Raw genomic sequence first — 11041 nt, forward strand, 5'->3', positions numbered from 1 at the left:
AAAATAAAAACTGATTAAGAGTCAGGTCTGCAGGAGGCATCCTGATTTTACTCATTTCTGTCTACTGCTTTATTTGTGCACTCATTTCACTTCTATACTCTACCTTTGTATTTTAATACTATGTTTTGAGTTACTACATAAGAGGAAAAAGAAAGAAAATTAATTTTGCAGGTAACGGCTGGGAGTGAAGTCATGTAGGAAATTCTAAACACTTTACTACTGAAATTTCTAGTACTCCAGCAGAACTAAGCAATTCTGTAACAAATTTATACGGCGAATGAAGGATTTCCTGCTGCATAGACAATCTTACAGTGATAAGAGATAAATAGCGCCTTGACTCTTTGCTCTTGACTCGTAGCTTTCTCAAAGAGGTTGTTCTCACCGTGTGCCGGTGCCTGGTGATGGCGGGCTCCCAAAACTCTCCATGGGAATGCAGGCAGCTAGTAGCAGAAGAGAACAGCCCTGAAGTAACTGTACTTTGCACTGAGACCAACCGCCAGATCAGATAGGCAGAGGATAGGAACGGGCCTATTAGTGGCTTGAAGACCGGGTTGGTTCAGCACTATGCACAGCCCACAGCTGGGTCGTTTTTACCCTTCCCCTGGCCAAGGAGCGTGTTAACACCTACGTATAGACCGCACGGCGTTTGGGAAAGAGGCTGACTTTTGTCCCGTGTTTGTGCAGTGGCTAACGCAACGGAAACACAAGCTATCTGCACGTTGCCTCCAAATTATATGATAAAACTGAGAATACAAATAGGAATAGGGATATCTTGTATATAGATTCATTGGTTGTGCATTTACCATACATATGAATTCAGTGTCTTTATCTGCATTACAAATAAAAGTTTATATTGCTAAATGAATAAAAAAAGCAGAGTGAAAACAGCCCAATCTCCTTGTTTCTGTTTTGACTACTTCTTTGCAGTTTAGTACAGACAGTGACTTTAGATCTGCTCCAGAGTATCAAGATGAGCACAGAAAATACTGATTTATTGATAAATACTAAGTAGTTTGTGGGGTTTTTTGTTTATATAACCAGTTTTTCCTTTTTGAATTTAATGGACTACTATAATGCTGCAGGCTGTGAGTTGTAAACCGTGCACAGAAATGTTGATTTGTTGAATAAAATATTTTCATTAGTGTTTTTAAAAGTCATGGAAACTTTTTCATTGCTCATGACTGTCACCTATCTTGCTTTCTTTTCAATCTCATGTGTCAGGCTTTTAAGAATATTTTCCAAATGGAACAAGGTAGGAAGAATAGAGATCCAAGAACTGAATAGTCAGAGGGCAAAAGCGTATATGCAACAATATTCTATAGCCTAAAAGATTTCCACTGGGAAAATGACTATGGGGTAAAAATGAGAAGTGGCTGTCAGGCTGTGCAGACTTTTTCAAAACTTTTTTTCCCATGAACCAATCAGCTAAAAATCTTCCATTCTCTTTTGCCTTGCAAATGCAACGGTAGCCCTGACATTAAAGGAGAGAGTAATTTAATTTGCTATGCTGTCTTAATCAGGGACTTATGTGCAGCAAAATCTGACATTTTTATCTAGACTATATTATGTAAAGCAGTGAGCTGAGGGACCAGGTTCATGTTACAACTGTTGACAGCTAATGTTTTTCGGTAAGTAAGTCATGTAGCGGGAGGGGAGTGTCACTCTCCCGTTCCCAGCGTACTGCAGAGCCGCTGCTGCAAGGGTGACAATGTGTAACCATGGAGGCTGCAAAGATAAAACAGAAGTTGACATGAAAAGCGTGTGACAAAGGGGAGCCCTACAACTGAGATACCTAGAGCTGAAAAAACTGTGAGAAAGTTGTTCAGCACCCAACTGATATCCAAAGAAAGTTATGTTCTTCTTTTTATTGAGCAACATCGATGCACAGTCTTCAATAAATTCCAAAGCAGGCCTGTAATGAACTTAAAGTGGAGCTGACGTAAACTGGGATGGTGTTAAAATTTTCTGTGTGTTCTAGTTAAGATGCGTTTCTGTAGTCTCATGCTTTTTGTGTCCATGATCTGCAAAAGTAATAAACAGGGCATGGCCTCTTGTAGATACTTTTGCAGTGTCAGACAAATCAAATTGTTGTCATCTGAATACCTGTTGTAGCAAGACGGCTGCAATAAGAAATGCAAAGATTGTTCTCATTGAGCAGTCCAAAATCAAGAAATGCTGCCAACGTTGCAGTAGTTTCAGCAAGCTTTGTAGCCAGCCAGGAAACGTGCAACTGAGTGAGGCAGTTTGAACATTAGTTGTGTCCAGAGTTACTTACAGCTTCTCTAGATCATCGCTTCACCTAGAAATGGACGGGAACCCAGGCCAAAGCACAGAAGTTACGTGCTCACTGTGACCCAGCCAGCTTAATTAACTTGGCTATCATCATCTCTACTACCTGGAGCTCCTGAAAGCTCTTTATTAAGCTTAAGGCGTTACAATAAACCAATTTAAAGGTGATAAAAATTACTGTTCTGCCAAGGCATCTACTGAACTGAAAACTGCCATTCCCAAAGTAAGGGTCACAACCCTCAGAGGGACTGCGAGACAAACAGAAAAAGAACTGTTTACGCTAGTGTTACAGGCCTCACAGAAGTGGGACTTACTTTTTGTAGGTCTCAATAGACTATTCTGAGCAGAGGCAACTTTTGATTCTGTTCTTGTGCTCTGAATCCTGTCCTTTCTCCAGCCCCTGGTTTGGGCCTTAGAGAAGCTTTATTTAGGAGGATGAAAAAAATGGTATTTTCAAATGTACTCTATTGATCTCAGATTCTGAATCTGCTGAATTTTAGTTCATATTAATATCTCTTTCAGCTCCTGTGATAAAAATGGAAAGTATTAGAAAAAAATCGGTAGGCTCCTAATTGGTTTCTGGTGATTGATTTCAACAGCACATTCATAAATAAAAAAAAGAAAGAAAGAAACAAGAGAACAAGAGAAGGGGGAGGTCTTTGGAACATAAACTGTGCATTTTATTCAGCTACCAGAACATTTTCATGGTACATAATTATTAATGGCAAGACAACTGCTGGTGAAGAACTTAGTGTCAAAATAAATTCCTTAGCCTGCTTCTTACTTTCTAGCACTGGAATTTTTAGTACATTTTCAAGTTAAACAAAGCTGTTTCCCCTTTGATTCTGAACAGTGTGTTAGAGAGTTGGCATTTGGAGGTAAATAACAAGTCCTCCATTCTCTCTTTTTATCTTTTACTTCTCTATTCAATGTCCCTGTCATAGGGCACGAGGACAACTAACATCATTTCCAATTTCAATTTTTAGAAACTAACTTCAATAGTATTGGAGTTCAGATGTTCCTTTATTTAAAGAGGGAATAAAATTGTCCATTATAACACTAGATTTTATAAAGTAAAATATAAATTCGATGATAGTCCTGGAATGCAAAGACCTGTGACTGCAAATGCAGATTCAGTGAGGTCTCCGTGATGTACCTGCAGTTAAGCTTACACTGTCCCTGAAAAAAGTTACCAGTTCTAAAGCCAGTTTCAGCATAATTCAAGTATTATCCTACTTTCCTTAGACTACCTCTTAGCAATGTTTTATCATACACTGGATTTTTAATCATCATTAATTTACTGGATTTTTTTTTCAGTAAAAAACAGCCATCTGTGTTATGCAATGTTACTATGTAGATGGTGGGTTGTTTTTTCTAGTCCTATTTTGAGAAAATACATCTGAGTAAAACTACATTTTTGGTGATACTAAGTCTTCCCCCAGCAGCTAACATTTCATCTAATTTTATGTGACTTGACTGTACACTTTGTATTTTTGGCAGATGGAGGAATGATTTTCTTCACATTTTTCATACTGTGAAGAATTTACAGAAGCTAGTTTAGCACTAGCAAGCGGAGGAGTCTTTGATTTGTTTACCTAACGTATGTGTCATATATAAAAGGCAATGTCCTTCCACTGTAGATGTTAATAATTAGAGCTGTTCCAAATGGATTTGTGCCAACACAAAATCCACCACAACAATTAGCAGTAATAGGAACTTGAGCTGGCAGCAGCAGTAAGGCAGTAAGGATTAAATGACCATGGTGTGAACTGTCCCTCCAAACTAAAACTGATGTACACTGGCAAAAAATGAGAAAACTCACACCACTGTTACCCCTGCCACTCTTTTCTGGTAATAAAGGGAAAACACTGCTGTCTGGGACTCACAGTATTTTTCCCAACATAGATTCACACCCATTAATGGCAAGAATCTGAGTATCCATTCCAATAAAACATCTCAAATTACAAAAACCTATGAACGATTTTCAAATACTTAAAGATATAAATAATCCCTTGAAGAAATGGAGTTGATTTTTGGAGACATTTGACAGATAAGTATCTGTAACTGACTTCTTGTTGGTGTTGTGCACATACTTCCAAAAAGTGTGCTTTGGAAGTTCTGCTAAATAACATCAAAAAATGTGAGGCTCTTCTGGGCAGAAAAGCTTCCAGGAGCTACAAAATCTCTTCAGAATAGTAGCCATGGTAATACTTCCACAGCATAGAATATAATCTTGGTCTAGAGCAGGTTATTATTAGAGCTGCAATAAAAATGAACCCTCCTCTTATTCATGAGCCATGGCTGAATTATGCTGATCACTGTATAAACAAATGAAAAGAGTATAATGATGATTTGAATAAGTATTTTATGGTTCAATATTTATTGAGAGAATAATTATAGATCAACCTAGGTTTCTTTAGAGTGACTCACAGTTTATTTCGTAGTGTCCTATATGACACACTTTGAAAATACAAATTATTTTCCACAGTTTAAAATAACCTCTAGTAATGTGCTAGAGCACATCATGAATATTTCAGGCTTAAGAGTTGTCCAAATCTGATCTTTTGAGTTCATGAACACAGAAAAACATCTGATTTGTAGGTCAGAGTATGCAAAAGTGCTGCTGTTAACCATGACCTTGAAGAGGCTTTGCAGCTGCATTTGTGTTGCAGCATCGAGAGTGACACATCTTTGTGACACTCAGCACTTTGTGAAAAGCCGCATCTTAAACTCTGGGCTTGCATCACATTCCTTATATTTATTATGGACAGAATGCAGCAGTTAAATCTTGCGTATTAAATCAGACATGTCAGTCCTCTACTGGCCATTCTGAAAGTGTAAAGCAACCAAAAGACAAAAGCTTTGCAAACACCCAGGGAATGACGTTGTAGTTTTGTCATTAACTTTAGCATGAGCGTGAATAGATCTGTGCCACTTTTATACACATGAATTTGGACATTTTTGGTGCAGATTTTTCTGCACTAGAGCATTGCTTTTGTGTTAACAGTCAAAGCTTCAGTGTAAATGGATGCCTTGTGCCGTACTCTGACAGTGTTGTCCCACGGAAAATACTTTGTCAGGAATCAAGACTGGTGAAAAAGCCAAATTCAATTAAGATGTATCATGAGGTAAGTGGAAGCTTTGGCAGTGGGACAGAATTATTCATTTTAGACTTCACCCAGGACACAGAGTAAACACCTCTCTTCATAAGAAAACTGATGTGACCTGTGGAACAGCAACACATGCTAAAGGGTTTGGCTGTGCATCTAACCAAACAGCTCCACCAGCAGCACATCACCAATTCTATAGACTCAAAGTAAAGCATTACCTACACAAACCTGATGCCATTTCCCACAGTACTAGCTGTTCCCTGATGAGCGCCCAAGCACTGGCCTAGCCCAGTGGAGAGGAGTTCGAGCTCATGGAAGCCTGCTCTAAGGTATGACAGATGATGCAATAGATCTGCTGTATGGGAAAGATCAGCCACTATAAAACCGTGGGCAAAAAGTGTTCCCAAGCAGCCTGAACAATCTCTCTCAACAGCTAGACTCAGCCAAGGAGAGTAGAGAGAAACACAGGAGCATATGTTTTATTGACTGTGGGAAGTGAGCTTCTGGAAGAATTTGAGAGAAATGTATCCTGTGAAGAGGAATTTACAAAGCACATGTAGCAAGTCCAAATGTTTCACTGAGACGTGATTGCTAGCTAAGCATTTTAACTTCATGAAGAGCAAGCAGGGAAAAATTATGGAAATGCATTAATTTTAACAAAGCAAAATGAATATGAAAACCATAACAGCACTGAAGGCCACAATACATACTGGAGTCTCTACCTCCACCTCTTTCAAACAGCCTTGCCAAGCTGGTTTGATCTTCTTGAAACCACTGAAATGTATCTACAGACTTGTGAGTGGATGAGGGAATTATATTGCCATCAGAAAAGGGCCGGGGGGGGGGGGAAGCCATTTGCTTGTTGATTATAACACAAAACCTTCAAGGCAGGAGAAGACTTTAGTACAACACTATAGGCTTCAATTTATCAATGTAACTAGACATCTGTCTAACTAACGGCATTATACAGAGGCCTGTTCCTGCCAGAGTTGACATGAGAACCAGGCTGAAGATAAACACTAAAAAAGGTCCAGCTCCTGCTCCACTTTCTGATACAAGTTGTCATAGTAGAATATTCATAAAGGTAATAAAAGTAGGGTCTACTTCTAGAAAGCTATCTACAAAGGAATGGACACAGTATTCCTGATTTACTTCATTCCAGAAATTTATCATGTGTAAGTCTGTCTAGATCAACTGAATTCTGTATATAACTTTTTGTATAGTGAAAAAAGGCCAGTATAAAAATACTGCTCTCCCTTTATCCATGCTATGAGAAAAGCACAGTTTATTATAACAGGAAATAATACTTTATTATAAAATCTGCCTGTAAACAAGTAACAAATTAATTGAATAACAGTTAATGGAAGTGCAAATTAACTTCATAAAATGATATTTATTCTGTATTTAACTATATATATATAATTTGCTTTCTCCCATTCTAATGTGGTTCTACTCCTCCCACCCCCCATTTAATTTTAAAAAGATTTAACATTGCTTGCTTTATACTAAAAAGAATGTACGAGCCTGCGTACATTTTTTCAAGTTTTGCTCTGCAAATGAGAAAAGTCTGGTGATACTTCATTTTTTATCATCATCTTTTCTTATCTTTGCATCTCTGGTATCCACAGGACAAGAGGACATATATGTACACAGTGAAAGTGTGGGCATGTGAAGCCACTTATTAGTTAGTTCATTTACTTGCACATATTGAAACTTAAACCATTTATCAATGAAGCAGACACTGTAATGCAACTTCCGGTCCTGCTTGTGCACCTTAAGGCATTAAAGAGAGTCTCAACAGATAGTCATTCTTTTTATCACCATGAGGATCATCCATACACTTCTCAAAACAGTCAAATGCTTGTTCAGCAGCCACGTGCGACATCTGGCTTTGCTGAAGGCTTCTAAAGCACAGATAAGTCATGGCAAGATTTTGATTTTGCTTTGAAAGCCATCTTCTTATTGTTCTTTGCTACAATTCTCCCAAGGAATCGCTTTGCCTTTTTGCCTATGCTTTCTCTTCTTTTTGTGTTGGCCATTCTCCGAGCGTTGTCTTCTTTACTGTCTTTGCGCAGTCTAATTTGCCGAACAATACCTTCAAACAGGTCCTTGACATTATGGTGAAGAGCAGCTGATGTCTCTATGAACTTGCAGTCAAATACCACAGCACAGGCCCGTCCCTCTGGATCAAAAGAGAAAAAAGGGAGATGAGTGGAAACTGACATTTTCTATTCATTTATACTGGCAGAGAAGACTGAAATTTGACTTAAAAGTAAGGAGAGTGCCTTTAACTTTATTATATGATAGGAAGGTGCATATTTGCAGTGATGGTTTTGACCCTTCATTTTTCCAAGTTTCGTTGTACTATTGTCAGAAATGTCACTTGACTATTAGGACTGAATATAAGGCAACAATAGTTCTATAGCAGATGGTCTCACTATTGTTTAAGATCTGTATCAGCTATAAGAGAGGGATTTAGATGCATACTTGCTGTCTGATAGGAAAGACAGTGTGAGGTACCAAGAGAAAAACTAGTTCTTATTTCTTCTGGAAGTTGTTGAGCAGTTATGCACCTCCACCTTGCTGTAACAAGTGGGAGTTTTCCCAGACAGTTCCAAATGAAGTGCGATACAGTCCAAAAGCTCCAGTCATTAACAGGTCACTAGAGTTCATGAAGTTGTAGATCACTGGATTTAATTAGGACTGCATTCAGAATAGGAGATGCTCAGTCCCTGATGTTTCAGAGGTAAGCATGCAACTCTGGAATATTGCCAAAGTGCAAATTTCCACATTTGATTTGTGGTAAATAATGACAAAGTTACAAATCTGAGCAAAGTAGTGGCACCACCACTAGGACAGGTCAACCATGCACTGCCACGAGCCTGAAAACAATCTCCTGATGAGCTCTAATCAGTTCCCTGTATAGGCTGCTGGGCATTTAACACAGGGGACACAGCAGAACCAGACAGCAGCTGTTCTTGCATCAAGACACTGATATTTCATAGTATTCTTCCCAGTGAAGAAAACACCTAAATTTTTAAATAAGTGAAATTAACACCGTGCTGTTGGTACTGGTTCCTGTGCTCTAGCTACAGAAATGCACTAGCTGAGAAAACTCTGACCACAGCTGAAGAACAGGTACAGAAAGATTTCAAGCTGTGTGAGCCTGGTCCCTTTAGCTCACCTCAAATATAATGGAATCACTTCCAGTAGAAAAAGTATTGCACAGTCTCTGGGGATCATCCTTTTTAAGGACTGCCAGCTGGCTTGATAGGATTTATGTTATGGCCCTCCTGTCCCTTAAACATAGCTGACACTATCATATCTTGATACTAGCCAGTCCTACTGCATATGTGACATATAGTTAAACCTTTTCAGTTCATATTGGCCCAAAATAAATCCTACACAGAGCAATATGCTAAAGCTGCAGCTCTGAGGCAGAATTCTCTCTTGCACTGCAGTTCAGAGCACTACTCTGCACAGCCAGAAATCCTCTTCTGCTATCATCTCCGTCACTTTTCTGTCGTACAGAGTCCCTCAGCATGGACCTGTTGCCTTGATTTCTCAAGTGTGCCTCAAATCATACAATTTTCTATATCAAAACTGGACCAGTTCTACTGGATCAGGATCCTCTGAGACTTTGCTGCTAATTTAAATATTACTTTACAATTAGTGTCTCTTACCATCAACTGAGACCTCCCGGGATCTGACCAGGTCACTCTTATTGCCTACGAGAATAATAGGAATGTCTTCGGTTTGTCTTGCTCTTCTTAGCTGGATTCTTAGCTCTGAAGCCTTTTCAAAGCTAACTTTGTCTGTCACTGAATATACAATAATATAAGCATCTCCCATCTTCATACAGTGATTCTGAAGCCATTGACTATCATCCTAAAACAGAAGGCAAACAAATATATTTATTGCATTTCAAATCTATTTAACAGTATGTCTAACTAATGATTTAATTATCGCAAGCACCATAAAGATATTTTTCTTAGCTTTACAACAAAGGGTCACTAAAAATAAACCAACTTCCCCAAAGCGTTCTCAAAAATTTCCTGATTTGAACATATATTGCAAAACAATTCTCTTGTTTCCAGAAATATTAACAGGTCTGGCAAAGATCAGAGTGTGACCCCCTCATCTGACAAGTATTTCTTGGGCCGCTCACGCAAGCCGCTGCTTATTCAAATGACTAAGGGGTTCACCCTCAGGGTTTGAAACTGCCTACCCAACTAGAAGTCGATTGCAAGTGACTGAATGAACTTGGAACAAATCCTATATTTAATGTTACCGTTTTTAACGTTCTCAGTCTGATGCAATAGATAGCTAGACACAGCTGTTCCATTTCTATATATTTTAGAGTGAACTACTGACCAGTCAAAGGAAAATCTCAAAGTCTGCAAGTACCTGCTCCCATATGTCAAACACCACGAGAGATGCTTCTTCTCCATCAACCACGATCGACCTGTCGTACGTGTTCCCTGGGGAGCAGACGTTCAGGACAGAGTTAGCCCGCGGCGTGGCCGCGCTGCCCGCCCGCCCGCCGCTCCCCGCGGAGCGCCCCGCCGCCCTCACCGGCCTCCTCCGCGTCCGCGCAGTCCTCGACGCCGCCGAAGATGCGGGCCAGGCTGGTCTTGCCGACGCCGTGCTCGCCCAGCAGGATCACCTTGTAGAGGCTGCCCTCCGCGTCGCTGCCCGAGGAGGCGACCGAGTCGGAGGAGTCGGAGGCCCAGCCGCCGCGGTGCGCGCCGCCGGGGCTGTACGAGGTGCAGCGCAGCAGGCCGGAGAGCTCGGCCTGCGGCAGGGCCGCGCGCAGGTCCCGCTCGTCCACCGGCATGCTCCGCCGGTGCTGCTGCGGCTGCGGCCGCGGCTGCGGCAGCTGGTGCGCGAGCTGGTGCGCCGCGAAGGGCATGCTGCCGCGCCGCCGCTCCAGGGAGCGCGGCTGCTCGCCGCGGTTCAGAGTCATGGGGGCGCCGGGCTGCGGCTGCCGGGCGGAGAGAGAAGGCGTCAAAACCCCGCCGGCCCCGCAGCCCCGCACCGGCCCCGCCGCGCCGCGGAGCAGCGCCTTACCTCGGGTGCTCGGCGCGGCGACGCCACGCGACGCGACGGGACGAGCGCGGAGGAGAGCGCGGAGGAGAGCGCGGAGGAGAGCGCGGAGGAGAGCGCGGAGGAGAGCGCGGGTGGTTGCCCGCCGAGCCGCCGCCGGAGCTCCCCGCGAGCAGTGCCACCGCGCCGCGCCGCGCTCCTATTTATGTGGCGGCCGGGGCCGCCTCCCCGCCCGCCCGCCCCGCCCCGCCCCGCCCCGCCGTGACGCGCCGCGCCACCGTGGGCAGCACCGCCCGCGGCACCGCCTGCCCGGCGGCGGGGGAGCCCCGGCGGCCCCGGCGGCGCGGCAGTGGGGGGAGCCCCGGCGTGGGGGGAGCCCCGGCGGCGGGGAGGGAGCCCCGGCGGCCCCGGCGGCCCGCAGAGGACGGACCGCGAGGCCGCAGGCGGAGCAGCGCCGCGGGCGGGCGGGCGGGCGAGCGAGCGGCCCGCGTGGGCGGTCCGTGCCCTGCCCCGCACCGCGCTCCCTGCGCCGCCGCGGCCGCGGGGGCCCCGCCGGGGCCAGCGGGCTCCGCGGCTCGTTCGGTTCGATGCTATTG

The 11041-nt window shown here is 43.2% G+C and overlaps 1 protein-coding gene across 1 annotated transcript; it reads right to left on the bottom strand.

Annotated features, from left to right (window-relative positions):
* Positions 1-7044: 7044 nt before the first annotated feature.
* On the bottom strand, positions 7045-10608 carry RRAD (RRAD, Ras related glycolysis inhibitor and calcium channel regulator). The gene is made up of 5 exons (XM_067302884.1): positions 10470-10608; positions 9975-10383; positions 9807-9880; positions 9083-9287; positions 7045-7581 (listed from the first exon to the last, which is right to left on the bottom strand). The coding sequence occupies exons 2-5, from the start codon at positions 10363-10365 to the stop codon at positions 7304-7306; spliced, it is 948 nt and encodes a 315-aa protein (XP_067158985.1). The 5' UTR covers positions 10366-10383; positions 10470-10608; the 3' UTR covers positions 7045-7303.
* Positions 10609-11041: the final 433 nt, after the last annotated feature.

This window comes from Apteryx mantelli, chromosome 10, assembly GCF_036417845.1.
Source record: "Apteryx mantelli isolate bAptMan1 chromosome 10, bAptMan1.hap1, whole genome shotgun sequence".
In the NCBI taxonomy this organism is placed as follows: Eukaryota; Metazoa; Chordata; class Aves; order Apterygiformes; family Apterygidae; genus Apteryx; species Apteryx mantelli.

Coding starts and splice junctions, on each gene's coding strand:
- RRAD (XM_067302884.1), bottom strand. CDS start 10,365: ATGACTCTGAACCGCGGCGAGCAGCCGCGCTCCCTGGAGCGGCGGCGC. Junction 9,881..9,974: donor CGCGGACGCGGAGGAGGCCG/GTGAGGGCGGCG, acceptor TCTGCTCCCCAG/GGAACACGTACGACAGGTCG. Junction 7,582..9,082: donor CCGGGAGGTCTCAGTTGATG/GTAAGAGACACT, acceptor CTTTTGATCCAG/AGGGACGGGCCTGTGCTGTG.